This window comes from Rousettus aegyptiacus, unplaced genomic scaffold, assembly GCF_014176215.1.
Source record: "Rousettus aegyptiacus isolate mRouAeg1 unplaced genomic scaffold, mRouAeg1.p scaffold_m13_p_1, whole genome shotgun sequence".
NCBI lineage: Eukaryota > Metazoa > Chordata > Mammalia > Chiroptera > Pteropodidae > Rousettus > Rousettus aegyptiacus.
Window position 1 is genome coordinate 96,106,482 of NW_023416284.1, and position 17,483 is coordinate 96,123,964.

The 17,483-nt window shown below is 36.0% G+C and overlaps 1 protein-coding gene across 7 annotated transcripts in view; it reads left to right on the forward strand.

Moving 5' to 3' along the window:
- The window catches only part of DNAH8 (dynein axonemal heavy chain 8), a 304,884-nt gene that overhangs the window by 183,819 nt on the left and 103,582 nt on the right, over positions 1 to 17,483 (forward strand). For all 7 annotated transcript variants that reach the window (XM_036217561.1, XM_036217559.1, XM_036217568.1 and 4 more), the window contains 6 exons: positions 2,785 to 2,938; positions 4,396 to 4,560; positions 5,665 to 5,891; positions 7,684 to 7,802; positions 10,124 to 10,227; positions 11,235 to 11,411. In XM_036217561.1, the coding sequence (XP_036073454.1) occupies positions 2,785 to 2,938; positions 4,396 to 4,560; positions 5,665 to 5,891; positions 7,684 to 7,802; positions 10,124 to 10,227; positions 11,235 to 11,411 (946 nt within the window). The remainder of the gene's footprint in view (positions 1 to 2,784; positions 2,939 to 4,395; positions 4,561 to 5,664; positions 5,892 to 7,683; positions 7,803 to 10,123; positions 10,228 to 11,234; positions 11,412 to 17,483) is intronic.

A 17,483-nucleotide genomic window follows, 5' to 3' on the forward strand; every position in this document is an offset into this window, starting at 1 on the left:
CAACTTACCAGGGACCCCACTAACCCTGCGTTACTTATTGGCATCACCTGCCTGATTCCCGTAGGTATCTGAGTTTGTGATCTGGGAGTAGGTGGCATTGCAGTCATTATAGTTAGAAATGACACAGGCTTAAATTAAGGCAGATGTGTTGACTATATTTTCTTGTTTTCTGTATTCTTGATGCTCTGGCCCTGGTACCTTGTTGACTGGGGAGAGACTGCCTCCTCCAAGGGCTAGCTCAGAAAATGTGCCTTTCATATGTAAAACAACCAAACCAGAGCTCATACTCTGAACCACTGCCTCTATCTGGCTTTATACTTTAGGAAGCAATATTCCTCTGCCTTAATCACCCCAGGTCAAGGACCCATCAACTAGAGATGGTGTTTATGCCCCAGAACCTGCTGAAATTATTCAAACTAGTCAATCCTAAATCTGCTTAGCCTTCTTGCCTTTGCCTTTCTCACAGAAACTGCAGTAGAGGCTGTTGTTACTGGTACTTTTCTCTCACTTCTGCTGCCTGACCTTGTGGCCCTGTGTGGGGATCTGTACGTATACACTTCTTACTTCATGACAGTCCTTTTCAGGTCTGCATATGTTACCACACCTGAGTAAATCAACTCTTGGATACATTGTCAAACAGCAGAGAAAGTGGGAATAGAGAGAGAGAGTAGCGGGACAGTCGGGAGGACTGATAAGGCTTAGCAATTGATTGGATATGGGGTGAAGATGAGGAAAGAAGAAGGAGTCTAGGACGATACCCTAAGTTCTCTAGTGGCATTTATCATACTGCATTAAACAAGGGCTTGTTCACATTTCTGTCTCTTTCACCAGGCTGTAAGCTCCCTGAGGATGGACCATTATAGCCTTTATCTTGCCTTTTACTATTAAAGTGGGTACTTTTAACCAACAGTATAAAAAATACATGTTGAATGAATGGATAAATGGCCAGTTTTAAATGGGTAAAATGAGAATTCAGTTCAGTATATGTCAAAGTGTGAGATGTCTGCAGAACACAGTTTTCATAGGCAGTTAGACTCAATGGACATAGTGTTCAGGGGAGAGTTTTAGAGATGTAAGTAGTCTCAGTAGAGAGAACACTTTTAAGGTAATGTGGAGCATGAATAAGGTGCATAGTGAGAAGAAAAGATGGCTGAGGAAAGAACTCTAGGGTCTCCTAGCATAGAAGAGGGGCTTGCAAGGGGAGTAAGGGTAAGAAGGACAGGCCGGACAGAGAAGAGGAAATCCAGAATGGTTTCCAGAAACCAAGGAGGTAGAGAATTAGCCACCTGAAAATATTGATTTAAGTTGACACAAAAATTATTAACAGTCAATGTGTAAAAATGTTCAGTAGAGTGGTTGGATGTGAAAGCCACATCACATTAAGGAAGTGAAAAAGCAGAGTTTAGAAACTCTTCAAGAAGCTTAGCTATGAAAGAAAGAGGAGAGAGGGGCCAAGACCTAGAGAGGGGTGTGTTCTGATTTTGTCTATATATCTCAAAAACAACACAGAACAGTCAGTTTAATTAAAAACACAAACAAACAAAAACAGCCCAAATGGCTCTGTGACCTCATTGCCTTGTCGATTCAGAGACCAGTGAGTGAGCAGATTACACTGAGAGCACTGGGCCACACCACCCCTGCAGGAAGGATGTGGGCTGTGTTGCTCTCACAGGTGTAGCTATGTCTCATCAAACCATCTTACCAGTTTCTCTTTTTAATGAATTTCCTTCTTGGGAATTATTTTGAAAGGAACATATGCTCTATTTTTGATGGAGTTCCTTTTGCCAAGGTCTAGAAGACTTTTTACTGTGGCGCCACCCAAGAGGGGGTAGCCAATGCTCCTTGTTTAAAAATAAGTATTCATTTATTTAAGTTTACTTAAGCTACATCATCTCTAATGCCCACAACAATCTTTACAAATATGTATTATCTTCATTTTGCAAGTGAGCAAACAGGGCTGAGAAATGTGAAGGAACATTTCTCAAGCTACAGAACAGAGATTTGAAACCAGGTCCTTCTGATTCCGTTGCTGATTACACCCTATGGTGTATATGAAACACTCTATTACTTGCACTATAAAACCTCTTTTAAGTAAGGGTCTCTTTACAGTCTTTGTCAACTTACTCATGAAGATTTATATACAACACTTCAGAAAATGTCTATTTTATCTTTACACATCATATTAGTTCTGGTAGCATATACATTTAGTAGGAAACAGAAAAACAGAGACCAAGACCTTCTTTTCATAACCTGTAATCACATAATTATAGCATTTCTATTATTTACATCACATTGCATAATGAAACTTTTTCTGTAGGCTTTCTCTGTACGTAGCCACTTAGTGAGATGCACAAATTACCACTATATATAATTTATTACTAATTTTATTTATAATTTATCTTGACTCTTTACCAATTCAAACTCATACAAATTTTAGATTAATTTTAGATATTATACATATATTCCCTTGGGCACAATCTCTTGCCGAGAACTGTCAGATTGCAAGGAATAAAAGTTCATTTCCTGATTGCTCTTCATGAGTCACTTCAGGTAAGTTCCCCATTTCTCACTTCTCAAGTTAAATAAGACATATGTATTTTGAACTGCAACATATAGCTGTTTCACGCTAATCTCTGTGGTTTTTTATAGCAGGTATTAAATACTTAATATTTCTTGGAGCAGGTGTAGATTATGCTCTAATCATCATGGGTTAAATTGTATTTTCAGATAAATTATGACTATATATGTTTTTAATTTGAAATTTTCTACCATTTCTCTTTTTAGGTCTTATAATGTGAGCAATCTAACAGATGACTTAAAATTTTTGTACAAAGTTGCTGGTGCTGATGGAAAAGGCATCACCTTCATCTTTACTGACAATGAAATAAAAGATGAGGCGTTTCTAGAATATCTTAACAACCTGCTATCATCAGGGGAGGTAGGTCTCAAAAATAGAGAAAAAGCTCATATTTCTAAAATGTAAATTATATTTGAATAGAAAAACAGCAACACTTCAACACCCTTCAGCAAGTGAGACCATTTACACATATTTTTCATTTTAGAAATAATTAACATATAAGATTTGGTAAATTTTTTGAAGTTCCTGTGAAATTAATGCTGCCTACCTCCAGATTTTTTTTATGCTTTGTTTCACTTTAAATATGATTGCTTTTTTGTCTCTTCATTCTTCAGTATGATCTTATAATTTATTTTAGGAGGAGCAAAGCATATACCTATATCTATCTATCTATCTATCTATCTATCTATCTATCTATTCTATCTATCTATCCATCCATTATCTATCTATCTATCTGTCTATCTATCATCTGTCTATCTATCTATCTATCTATCTATCCATCCGTCCATCATCTATCTATCTATCTATCTATCTATCTATCTATCTATCTATCTATCTATCTATCGTCATGAGTACAGAAGGGTTGAGAGAGTTCTGCTAGCTTTAAGTAGATGTTGATGTCACCACTTCTGACATCACTTATATCTGCACTTCCACAATCAATCACATGCTTGGTACTTCATTAGAAGGTCTCATGGGACTTTACATATACTTGTAATCATGGCTAAGATTTATTAAAGCAACATCATAAGGATTTACAGCCAGATAAGTAAAGAAAAAGACACATTGGCGTGGAATCTGGAGAAATCCGTGTGCAAGTTGCTTGCATTCTCCCCAGAGGGTCCATACAGAACGTGCTTTTCCTCCAGTGGTGAAGTGCCATAACACATGCACTGTATTTCTGTTTCAGGTAAGCCTGTTTGAGGCTCAGAGTTCAGTGGTTTTATTGGGGGCTGGTCATGTAGTCATTCCCTGCCTAGCCACAACTGCCAAAATTCCATATACCTCAATGTAGAAATAGTCTAGGCACACTGGAACAATCTTATCAATTGCAATGGAAGAGTCATTCCAAAAGCCAAGTTCCCAGATGCCAGCCAAGGGCCAGCCCTGCAAGCAGACCCTTCTCAAAACTGGCCTGCTGTGTTAATTCTTCCCTGTACAATGGTGTCTATGGATGCTTATTGGTGCATGAGCTGGTTAACTAACTTGGAACTAGAATTGAGACTATGTGTCAGAGAAGAGAGGGCATTTCTGGACATTTTGAAGAGATGATTGGACTGATAGAGAGATAGCTTTTTGGTGATAGCTGTTTGAGCAAAGGGAAGAAAAATTTGCTCCTAATTAGACATTCTATCTGCTCAATAAATATTTGCACTCTTGGTAATCTCTGGCAATCAGAGATTTAACTGTGGAGGTGCAGAAAGGAAATATGAAAAAGGATGACATGTGAGGGAGGGGAGGAAGAACAAAACTCTGGCTGTGAATTAACTGTGGAGAACTCTTAAAATATAGAACACTGTCTTGCCTATTCCTCAAAGATCTCCAATTTGTTTGCACGGGATGAGATGGATGAAATCACCCAAAGTCTGATATCAGTGATGAAAAAGGAGCTGCCTCGCCACCCTCCTACCTTTGATAATCTGTATGAGTACTTCATTTCAAGATCAAGGAAGAACTTGCATGTTGTTCTGTGCTTTTCTCCAGTGAGTTTGTATTTTATTTACATCTATGTAGGAGGAGTTACGTATTAAAATAGTTTGTTGACCTTCTCTGATGAGATGATTTGCTCACAAAGTAACACTTGTTACACTGAAATAAAATCAACACTTTACTATTACCAATCTCCACTGACTGATATCTCATACCAAAGTATAATAGTTTGATAATTTAACATATTCATCTTATTATAAATTATTGCATAGCCTACAACTTTCAGTAATCACCTAGAGACATAGATTATTTGAATTGTAAGGGATTTGGTGATGCAATCTTGTCCAGATCTATCTCCAATCTAGACATACCATCTAGAATGTCCCTGATGTATCTGGACACTTTATTGATTATCTGTAGCTCACTGCACTGTCCATATAGTGGCCAGTAGACATGTATGACCATTTATATTTTGATATTTAAATTAAGTAAAAATAAAAATCCAATTTCTCAGTCCTACTAACGCTATTTCTAGTTCTCAATAGCTATGTGTGGCTGCTGGCTACCACACTGGAAAACACATATATAGAAAATTCTATTGGTCAGCACTTCTCTGGGGGAGGGGGAGTTGTCTCACTAGTGTACAAAGCACCTGCTTAATTTTTAGATAGTCTAATAGTCAGAAAGATCTTCTTTATAAGCAATAATATTTTGTCTCTCTGTCTCTTTCCCTGTGATTCTGTTCCAGTCCTGTAAAATGAACCAAACCATTTCCCATATACGGCTCCTCAGATATTTGGAGAAAGTTTTTGCAGACTCCCTGAACTGTTTCCTTTTTAGACCAAACATCTCTCATTCCTTCTGCCATCCTTACTTGTTCTAGTGTCCAGGCCTTTCATTTTTCTGATCATCACTCTCTAGTTTGTCAGTTTCCTCTTAAGAGGTAATCGAATCCAAGAATGCAGATATAGCCTTAAGACAGGGAACAGTATGGAAATATTACCTCCCTTCATCTGGACACTTTATTTATTAATGCAACCCAAGATTTTTTTAAAAAGTTGTGATGTCACACTGTCGGCTCACAATACATAAGTCTTTCTTTAGCCGATTTCTCGTCTGTTTGTGTTGCTAATGCTTTCTGACCTTGCCGTCCATAGGTTGGTGAGAAGTTCCGTGCCCGTTCTTTGAAATTTCCTGGCTTGATATCAGGCTGCACTATGGACTGGTTCAGTCGCTGGCCCAAGGAGGCTCTGATTGCCGTGGCCTCCTATTTCCTTTTAGACTATGCAATTGTCTGCTCTAGTGACACTAAAAGACAAGTTGTAGAAACAATGGGCCTCTTCCATGACATGGTTTCAGAGAGCTGTGAAAGTTATTTCCAAAGGTAAGTGACATTACATAAACATGATAGGTACAGAACCACAAAGCTTACTCCAAAGAGGAATTAAATGGAATAGCCAGTAAATAACTCTTCATATTGATTGAGCATGAAGTCCCAGCTACACTTAATTTCTTTTGCTTTGATTTTTTAGAAATACATATTGAAAAAATGATAAGTAAACAAGATTTAAAAATTAACTCGTGTCCATGCTTAAGTACCTCTTTTCTTTCAATCTTCAAAGTTACACATGCTTAATGGATCACATAATTTCATTTACTTAATTTTTTTGAGAATGACTTAATTTATGCACTATTAACTTTAAAATTAGTTTCTTATTCAAATAGAATATTTATTTTGGTTAAAGAAGTGTACCATTTTAAAATTTCATCATTGCTTTCTGTTAAGGAAACTTTTAGGATTTGTATTTGCATCCCTTAGTCTTTTCAAGTCATGCATGTTTTTACACTAAATACTTATGAAACAAAATTTTGATTGACTGTAGGAGAGTCCATTTACTAAAAGTAGCCCCCCACGCAAAAGTATGATAGTCACTGTGTACAATTGTCAGATGTGAGTATAGTTGAGCCAACGTGGATTTCTGGAACAGTGGGTTTCTCCCTTAAGGCTCATAGATGGGCTTCAGGAGGTGCTGAACCTGCCAGAAAGACAATGCCTATTTTTCTATATAGAGAGTCTGGGTGACGGACACTTGCAGTGATTTTCCAGGGGGTCCCTATCTCACAAAAGTTGTTTATCCTGTACCCTATTCTTTACTTAAAACTATACTCAGACCACACCTCTTGAATAGTTCTAGATTATCTCCCGATTCGCCTGGTGAATTCGTGTGTATTAATTCTTACTGTTAGGAAGATTTTATTTCTACTTCACTTGAACTCCTGCCACCATCGGTGGAGAGAAATTTTTACCTCCATATAGCTACAAAAACCCGTGTCTTTATTTTTCAAAAAGTTGGTGTGTTTTCAAATTTTTTGTATTCTCTTAGGTTGTAGAAGTTTATTCTGAATGTAATAGTTAATTAACACACTTTAATGATAGCCTTATATATGCCCAATTCCTTAAAAAAAATTCTAATACAAAAAATTATAAGAACTCTAAAAGTGAAAAGTTAATATGAGGTAAAATGATTTTACAGTATGTGAGGACTTCTTTTACTTGAGCTTCTCCTGTATAAAATTAGTTTTTTTTAAATTTATTTCAATCATTAAATATAAATACTATACTAAAGGCCATAGTGAGTTGAGCGTTTGAATCAAATGTGGCTGCCTTGATTTCAAGGATAATACAGGAACTCAGTGGGATATGGAGAGCCCATCCAGCTGGTCCCTAGCAGTGAAGATATTTGTAGCTAATATAAGTTGAATGAAAACAGATCACAGTACAAATTCACTTCAATCACATATCCCTAATATTTGTACAGAACCTTAAAGTTTGCCAAATATTTACATATACTATTTATATATATTTTTTTGTCTTCACAAAATTCTAGCGGGTGTAAAGCAGTGATTCTTTTCTCAGTTTTCCAGATGAGGAAACGGAAGTCAACAGTAGGATAAGGGTGGATTTAGTCAAAGACCCCTAAAAGGTCAAACATCGGATATTTAGTGTTCTTTCTACCTCACCTCTAGGGAAACCATTCACAATTCCTGCCCTCCTGCTAGTGACTCAGTCTCCAGAATTACATTAATTTCACAGTGGGGAGAACATCTGTTCTGACATTTTATGGGAGTGCACCAGAATGCTAGAGATGAACATCATTTTTATGTTCTACCTTCAGATACCGCCGAAGAGCACATGTGACTCCCAAATCTTATCTCTCATTTATAAACGGTTATAAAAACATTTATACTGAAAAGGTGAAATATATTAATGAACAAGCTGAGCGTATGAATATTGGTAAGTAGAATGGAAATTTTTAAGGGCTTATCTGATAAGGATTCCAGTGTTCTGTTTGGTGGATATTGTTGTCTTTGAAAATGAAGTATGGACTTTATTGTTAGTAATAGATTATTTTGAGAAAATGCCCGTAAGGGTCTTTTGATCTGTCAGGAAACTCTGGGCAGAAGAAAATCTAAACAAATGTGGCTTGTTTCCTTTTTAGAACCATTTCCTCCAGTTCTTTTAACCCTAGGTCTACCCTGTTGAGTAGCTGGTCACCGAGTCACCTAGCAGCTGCTGGCAAATGGGGAAAAGCCAACTCTCAATTTCAATATTTGCTTTCATTACAATTTCCCTCAATTTGTATAAACTTTGCCATGTTAATGCTTCTCAAATTTTTAACAAAGGAAAAGGCAAAACAGAAACACACACACACACACACACACACAAATAGGAAGAGAGAGTTTATCTGAGTGTGCAGCATATGTAATATAAGTAGGAAAAGTGCAAATTGGAATAGATTATTTTTCTAGAAAACATTTGGCGCAAACAGTCCAAAACACCCAGTGTTTTCTTTTCAATTCTCCTACACAAAACTTGGTCACAGAGTATAACTAAGCAAGGTCGAGGAAATTACAGTGATGATAGAAACACAGTGAAAGAAACCTTCTTCTGTTTTTCTCAATTGCTCACCTTCTTGCAGCTTTTCTACATGATGCTCCAGATTCAGTGGTGAGCTGAAGCTACTTGTACTGGCTCATGAGAGCCAATTGTTAAAGTTAAGAATTTTATGATCTGGTTGTTAAACATAGCCATTATTAAAAATTAAGTCATATAAACTTACAATTAAATTATATTAGAAATGAAGGCAATAAATATTTAAAACTTACCACTTTTTAGGGGTTTTTTTTTTAACTCTATTTTACTATTATTAATGTTTCTGAGGTTAGTTCCGTTCTATCGGTATAGTAGAAATATTATATAATGGTGTGCTACTGAGAATCTGTTGGTAGCTTGCAATTAGCCATGGTGGGATTATTTATACCATGGAAATTTGAAAACATATAAATGAGTGCTCCCCTTCAAGAGACCAGATGCTAAACATTTACTAAATACCTCCATCTAGAACTCAGTTGGAAGGTGAGAAATTCAATTGGTTATTTTGCTATACGGTACTGAAAGAGCCAGTTGCACAGAGCCAGTTGCACAGGCTTTAGCAGTTATTTTCATTTTTATAGCAAAGAGAATGACAAAAATGTTAATAGATTTTGTGTCTCATTTGCAGTCTCAGCTGCTACATGATTCAGAGGCAAAAAATGATAGCTGCAGTGTGTTTGCAAAGCCGAGGCATTTGTTTGCCTTGAGTTTGTCAAATAAGTTCCTTGACTAAATTAATCTTACTCAGTATGGCACTGTGGCTTTCCCTTGAATGTGTCTAGATGATATTCTTCTTTCTAAAATTTTTATTTTTATTTATTTTTTTGTGTAACAATATATATTTTAATATAAAGTTTGTGTAGAAATTTAAAACAAATATCACACAGTGGAAAATTTATCATAAACCAAATGCAATAACAGAAAGAAACAAAAGGCTTATATACACATTAACAAGGCCTTTACAATAAATTATAGCATACGTTTCCATCAGAGCATATTTGTATACAAAGCTGCTTATGTGAACACTGAAAGAAATCTGTCATGTAGGTCTTTAATCTTGATTTAGTAATGTTTGTACAGTATCAAATAATATAAAAAGTCTAAAAAACACTGAGTTTTTATATAATGTTTATAAATTATTATCTATATATCATAAAAAATAAGGTCAAAAGTGCAGTTTAAAAAAAAATGGAAGTTGTTATTCTTGGTAAGAAATAGGAAAATGTATTGTCCGAAATAAGAAGCAATCTAAAAGCTTATACAGTTTTTTAGGAATTTTCCTTTAACTCTCCTGCAATATTGGTTAACATATGCTATAATATAAACTAATACAAAGGGAGCTAAATACTCTTTTTATAAAATTAATAGGAAACACATTGGTTATGAGAAACATTAGAAATAAATATAATTACAGGCCTCCCCCAAAATGAATTAAGTGACTCTTGATGATATTCTTCAATCAGAGCTATTTTGTTCACCCTCTACCCCCAGTGAAACTCTCAGATATATAATTAGTATTGTTGCTCATAATATAGTGTATTTTTAAACTCTTTGTCCATAAATAATTACACAGTGTTTGTCATAGTACTTATATGGTGCCTGATAAGTAGTAAATATTGATTAAATATTTGATGGAGGGATATTCATGTGCTCACCAAGAGTATGTACGTGTGTTTGTAAAGGTCTTGATAAGCTTATGGAGGCAAGTGAATCTGTCGCGAAACTCTCTCAGGATCTTGCAGTGAAGGAGAAGGAACTGGCAGTGGCTTCTGTAAAAGCAGATGAAGTGAGTTTGCATTTATTTTGTCCCTAGTGGTGAGGAACATTTTCCATATTAAAAAAAAAAAGAGCATTTAAAAATGTTCCTAAAATGTAAACGGTATAAATGTACAGACTATTTCTGGTAACATAATGTTCACAAAGACCATTAGATATTTTTGTTTAACTTATACCAAGACTTATATAAACGATTATGTCCTATACCTGATCTGAGACTATTTTTCCTTCTTTGACTCTCTTTCTCGCGTTTGCTCTTATCTGTTTATCAAATTTCTGCTTGACTAAAAGTTACATTTGGTCCCTGCATGCTCTAATTTCCTAAGATGGCCCAAGTCTCATCCGAAGATTGTGTCAGGATGGGAAAAGAATAAGAGAAGAGTTGGTAGAGTTAAAAAAAAAAAAAAAAAGCAAAACAAATTAAACAAAAAAAGATAGTCCTCCTAAGGTGGTAGGAATATATGCGTGTTGCTCCTTTATCTCCCACCTTCGTCTCAATCTGCTTTCAGCTTCCACTCAGAGAGATCAGAATAGCTACATAAGCCCTGATCCTTAACCGGTTGCTGAAATGAGTGAGATAGCTTAGGAGAGGCACTTAGCAAAGTCCTGGCAAATGGGAGGCACTTAACAAAAAAGGAGCTTTTTTTAAATTTTTTAATTTTTTTTATTGTTTTTACATGAGGCTTAATATGGTTTCTGACCTTATTCCATTACACTTACTTGAATTGTTTTAATGTTCCAGATGTTACATAGAGTAGAAATACCATTTTTCTGAAAGCTTAAAATATTTCCTTATGTATTCTAAGCCTGAGGAGAGCCTAGGAAATAGAAAACTGCCAAGAACAGCTCAAATGAGTTACTTTGATAAACACTTTAAAATACAGATGACTAAATTGGGGAATAAATTTGCTCTTATTCATATTTTATATTATTTTGAATAAATATTCTCTCAGTACTCAAATCTAAGTTTCACTCAAAGGTTTCTATTCGCTCTCACATGTTTTCTCCATTTAACAGGTATTAGCAGAAGTCACAGTAAGTGCTCAAGCTTCAGCCAAAGTAAAAAATGAAGTGCAGGAGGTAAAAGACAAAGCCCAAAAAATTGTAGATGAAATCGATAGTGAAAAAGTCAAAGCTGAGACCAAACTCGAGGCGGCTAAACCTGCGCTGGAGGAAGCAGAAGCAGCCCTCAATGTAAGCAGCGCATTGCTGTCCCTCCCAACACAAGTCCTTGCAGGGCCTGTGTTTCATTACATGAAATAACTGGGGGGTTTTTGTAATGAGAAAACTGAATTGAATTCTTTTTTTTTTAATTAAGTTTATTGGGGTAACATCGGTTAATACAATTATATAATTTTCAGGTGTACGATATAGTTTGAGATCTATATATTCTATTGTGATTACCACCCAGAGTCCAGTTTCCTTCAGCTACCATATATTTGATACCCTTTACCCACTTCACCCTCCTCCTCCCTCCCTATATTTGACCCCCTTTACCCCGTCTATCTCTCCCTTCCTCCCTTGCCCCTTACCCTCTGGTAACCACTAGCCCATTGTTCATGTCCTTAAGTCTCTGTTTGTCCTGTTCATTTGTTGCTTTTAGGTTTGCATCCCACATATAAGTGATATCATGTGATTTTCAACTTTTTCGGCTTATTTCGCTTAGTATGATTATCTAGAGATCCATCCATGTTGTCGCAAATGGTAGTATTTCATCTGTTCTTATGCTGAGTAATATTCCATTGTATATATGTACCACAGCTTCTTTAGCCAATCATCTATCATAGGAATGCTACTATGAACATTGGTGTGCAAATGTCTTTTCGGATATGAGTTTTCAAGTTTTGGGGGTAAATACCCAGTAGAGGGATTGCTGGATCAGATGGTAGATCAACTCTTAGTTTTTTGGGGAACCTCCAAACTGTTTTCCATAGTGGCTGTACCAATTTGCAGTCCCACCATCAGTGTATGAGGAGGGTTCCTTTTTCTCTGCATCCTCTCCAACACTTATTACTTGTCCTGTTGATTACAGCTATTCTAACAGATGTAAGATGGTATCTCATTGTGATTTTGATTTACATTTCCCTAATAGCTAGTGATGTTGAGCATCTTTTCATATGTTTGTTGACCATTTGTATGTCCTCTAGGGAGAAGTTCCTGTTCTGGTCCTCTGCCCATTTTTTCATTGGATCATTCGTTTTTTTGTTGTTATTGAGTCATATAAGTTCTTCATATATTTTAGATATTAGGCCCTTATCGGAGGTGTTTCTTGCAAATGTATTTTCCCATTTCGATGGTTGTCTCTTTACCTTGTTGACAATTTCTTTTGCTAAACAGAAGCTTTTTAGTTTGATGTAGTCCCATTCATTCATTTATCTTTTACTTCCCTTGCCTTTGAGGTCAAATTCATAAAATCCTCTTTAAGACCAAGATCCTTGGGTTTAGTTCCTGTGTCTTCTTCTATGCATTTCATTGATTCAGGTCTTATATTCAGGTCCTTAATCCATTTTGAGTTAATTTTGGTGTGTGGTGATAGACAACAGTCTAATTTCATTTTTTTTTTTTTTACAGGTGGCCTTCCAATTTTTCCAGCACCATATATTGAAGAGACTTTCCTTTATCCACTGTGTTTTTGGCCTTTTCGTTGAAAATTATTTGCCTATATAAATATGAGTTTACTTCTGGACTCTCAATTCTGTTCCACTGGTCCATGTGTCTGTTTTTCTGCCAATACCATGCCGTTTTGATTACTGTTGCTTTGTAGTATAATTTGAAGTTGAGCAGAGTGAAGCCTCCAGCGTCATTCTTTTTCTCAGGATGGCTTTGGCAATTCACGGTCTTTTGTGCTTCCATACAAATCTGATGATTTTTTTTGTTGTTGTTTTATTTCTTTAAAAAATGCTGATGAGATTTGATGGGGATTGCATTAAGTCTGTATAATGCTTTAGGTAATATGGTCATTTTAACTATGTGGATTCTTCCAATCCAAGAACATGAAATGTTTCCATTTCTTTGTATCTTCTTTGATTTCTTTTAATAGGGTCTTGTAGTTTTCATTATATAGGTCCTTCACATGTTTCTTAAATTTATTCCTAGGTATTTTATTCTTTTTGTTGCAATTGCAAAAGGAACTATTTTTTTCCACTTCTTTTTCTGAAGCTTCATTATTAGTGTATCAGAATGCTATGGATCTTTGAACATTGATTTGTATCCAGAGACTTTACTGTATTTGCTTATTGTTTCTAATAGTGTTCTTGTGGAGTCTTTAGGGCTTTTTATATAGAGGATCATGGCAACCACATATAGTGACAGTTTGACTTCTTTGTTTCCTATTTGGATGTCTTTTATACCTTTCTCTTGTCTGATTGTACTCGCTAGGACTTCCAATGTTATCTTGAATAACAGTGGTGATAGTGGACAGCCTTACCTTTTTCCTGATCTTAGAGGGAAGATTTTTAGTTTGTCACCATTAAGTATAATGTTGGTTGAGGGTTTGTCACAGATGGCCTTTTTTATGTTAAGGTACTTTCCTTCTATACCGATTTTGTTAAGTGTTTTGATCATAAATGGATGCTGTATCTTGTCAAAGGCTTTTTCTGCATCTATTGATATGTTCACGATTCTTATTTTTTAATGTTTATGTGATGTATCACATTAATTGATTTGCATATATTGAACCATCCCTGTGCCCCTGGGATGAAGGCCACTTGATCATGGTGTATAATCTTTTTAATATGTTGCTTTATTTGGTTCGCTAGTATCTTATTTAGGATTTCGATCTGTGTTCATGAGAGATATTGGTCTGTAGTTTTCTTTTTTTGTGTTATCTTAACTAGGTTTTGGTATCAGAGTAATATTGGCCTCATAAAATGAGTTGGGAAGTGCTGCCTCCTTTTCAATTTTTTGGAAGAGTGTGAGAATAGGTATTCAATCTTCTCTGAATGTTTGGTAGAATTCACTGGTGAAGCCATCTGGCCCTGGACTTTTACTTTTTGGTAGGTTTTTGATAATTGTTTCAATTTTATACTGCTGATTGGTCTATTTAGACTTTCCAGTTCTCCTTGATTCAGTCTAGGAAGGTTGTATTTTTCTAAGTACTGGTCCATTTTTTCTAGGTTATCAAATTTGGTGCTATATACTTTTTAATAGTATTCTTGCATGATCCTTTGTATTTCTGTGATGTCAGTTGTAACTTCCCCTCTTTCATCCCTGTTTTTGTTTATTTGTATCCTTACTCTTTCTTCTTTACTGAGTCTAGCCAGGGGTTCGTCAATTTTATTAATCTTCTCAAAGAACCAGCTCTTATTATATTTATTTTTTTCTATTTTTTATTTTCAATTTTATTTATTTCTGCTCTAATTTTGATGATTTCTTTCCTTCTGCTGAAGTTAGGCTTTATTTGTTCTTCCTCTTCTAGTTTTTTAAGATGAAGCGTTAGGTTGTTTATTTGAACTCATTCTTGCTTTTAGAGATAAGCCTGTAATTATGTGAACTTTCCCCTTATGACCGCTTTTGGTGTGTCCTAAGTTTTGTTATGTTGTACTGTCGTTATCATTCTTTTCTATGCATCTCTTGATCTCTCTTTTTATTTCTTCTCAACCCAGTTATTCTTCAGTAGCATGTTGTTTAGTCTCCATGTATTTGCTGTTCTTCCTGATTTCTTTATGCAGTCGATCTCTAGTATCAAAGCATTATGATTAGAGAATATGGTTGGTTGATTTCAACCCTCTTATATTTGTTGAGGCTATCTCTGTGTTCCAGTATGAGATTGTTCCATGTGCACTAGAGAAGAATGTACAAGCAGCTGTTTTGGGATGGAAGGCTCTGTATATGTCAATTATGTCTATTTGGTCTAACATGTCATTTAAGGATGTTATTTCCTTATTGATTTTCTGTTTGGATGATCTGTCGATATCCAATAGTGGGATATTTAGGTTCCCTACTATGATAGTATTTTGGTCTGCTTCTCCATTTAGTTCTGTTATTAATTGCTTTATATATTTTGGGCTCCCTGATTGGGAACATAGATATTAGTAAGTGTTATGTCTTCTTGGTGCATGCTTCCCTTTATCATAATGAAATGTCCCTCAGTCTCTTTCTTTACCATTTTTATTTGAAGTCTATTTCGGCCAATATTAGTACCGCTACTCCTGCTTTTCTCAGAATGTCATTTGCTTGAAATATCATTTTCCACCCTTTCACTTTGAGTCTGTATTTGTCTTTGGAGCTGAGATGTGTCTCCTGGTTGGGTTTTGTTTTTTGATCCAATCTGCAACTCTGTGCCTTTTTATTGGTGAGTTCAGTCCATTTACTTATAGGGTGATTATTGAAATATGAGGTCTTCTTATAGCCGTTTTATCTTTTGCTTTCTGGTAGCTCGGTGTTTCCATTGCTTCATTGTCCTTGTGTTTCTGTTTTCTTTATTTTGGTTGGCTTTTGTGGGTTTTCCCTCTGGTTCTTCTTGCTTTACGTTATATACTTCACTTCCATATGGTGCGTGTTTATCATTACAAATATGAAAAAGATAGTTATATATATACAGTTGTCCCTTTTCTTCTGTGTGTGCCTTCTCTCCTTTCTCCTTTGCGAATTTGGATCTTTGAATTCTCCCCTTTTCAGTCATTGTTATCTCAGTTTGTTTCTATGTATGCTATAGAAATTCTCTTCTTATTATTTAGGCTTAATTGCCCTGTTCTTGGTAAGGGTTGCACTCCTCTGCTTCTGTTTGCCTGATAGTCACTTTACTCCTAGTTATGTATTTTTGTTGTTATTTTGTTTTAGGTGTGCTGAGCCCTTTCAGAATTTCCTGTAGTGCAGGCCTCATAGTGGAGCATTCCCTCTATTTTTGTATGTCTGGAAAGGTCTTAATTTCTCTTTCATATCTAAAAGAGAGCTTAGCTGGTAGTTCTGTTTACTTAATAATTTGAATATTTGATTTCATTCCTCCTTTCTGGCTTGTAAGATTTGTGCTGAGAAGTCCGAGGATAATCTAATGGGCTTTCCCTTATAAGTTACTATTTTCTTCTCCCTGGCTGCCCTGAGAATTCTGTCTTTGTCATTAATTTTTGATAACTTGGATACAATGTGTCTTGGTGAGGGCCTTTTTGGGTTGAGATAATTGGGTGTTCTGTTGACTTCTTGAATTTCAAGCTCCAGCTCATTCCTTAGATTTGGGAAATGCTCGTTCACTATTTGTCTGAAAATGCTTTCTAGTTCTCGCTCTTTTTCCTTGTCTTCCATAATGGCCATTATTCTTACGATTTCTCTCCTGATGGTATCAGCTAGTTCTTGTATTTCTCTTTCATTATTTTTCATTCTTTGGGTTCTCTCTGCTTCCTTCTGATTTATTCCTAGATTTCTATCTTCAATATCACTGATCCTTTTCTCCATTTGGTTGACTCTATTTCCCAAGCTTGCTATTTCATTTTTCAACTCTTTAGTGTGTTCATCTCCAGAAGTACTGTTTGGTTCTTTTAAGTGTTTCAGTCATCTTGCTCTGCTCATAAAGCTGTTTTTTCAGTTTTTGAAACTGTTGATTTACGTTGTTTTGGATCTCATTGAGTTTTTTCAGAAGTACCATCCTGAATTCTCTGTCATTTAAATTGCATATTTCAATGTCTGTAAGCTTATTTTCTGGAGATTTTTCTCTTTCTGAGATATCTTGTCACCTTGGTTTTCATGGTGTTTAATGGACTATTTCTGTGCCTAGATGTTAATGGAAGTGTATACTGTTGTTTTTCCAGAAAGAAGATTTATTATATAAAGGTCTGTCTTTAGCCTGCTGCAAAGAAGGCGCTTTTCTTTTGGATACCAGTAGGTGGCGTCTAAGCCTCTTCGATCCCTGCTTTATATAAAGTCTAAATAATGTCTTTTTTATTTTCTTGTAGATGTTTAATCACACTCGCTATTCTCAATTTCAGTCCCTGTCAGTGTTAGCAACAGTTTCTGTAGCATTTGCTCAGATTCCCCTGGGGCTCCACAGTGTTAGGTCTCAGAGGGTTTGGGGGCAGGGTCCCTCCGGGTTGGCAGTTGGGGGCTGCAGCTCAGCCTCTGTTTTGCAACTGAGGTTGGTAAAAATCAACTGTTGTTTCTCTGTGGTCCCATGCTGCTTCTCTGCTTTCTGCCCTGATGACTGGGCCCTGCTGCCAGCCGAATAGAAGTTACGGCACTTCCAGTCAGGTCTGTTCAGGGAAGTCACCACGTCTTCACCCTTACCCCTCTTCCTGCAAGAAATTCTGGGGGCTGTGAGAGGTAGCTTCTTTATTT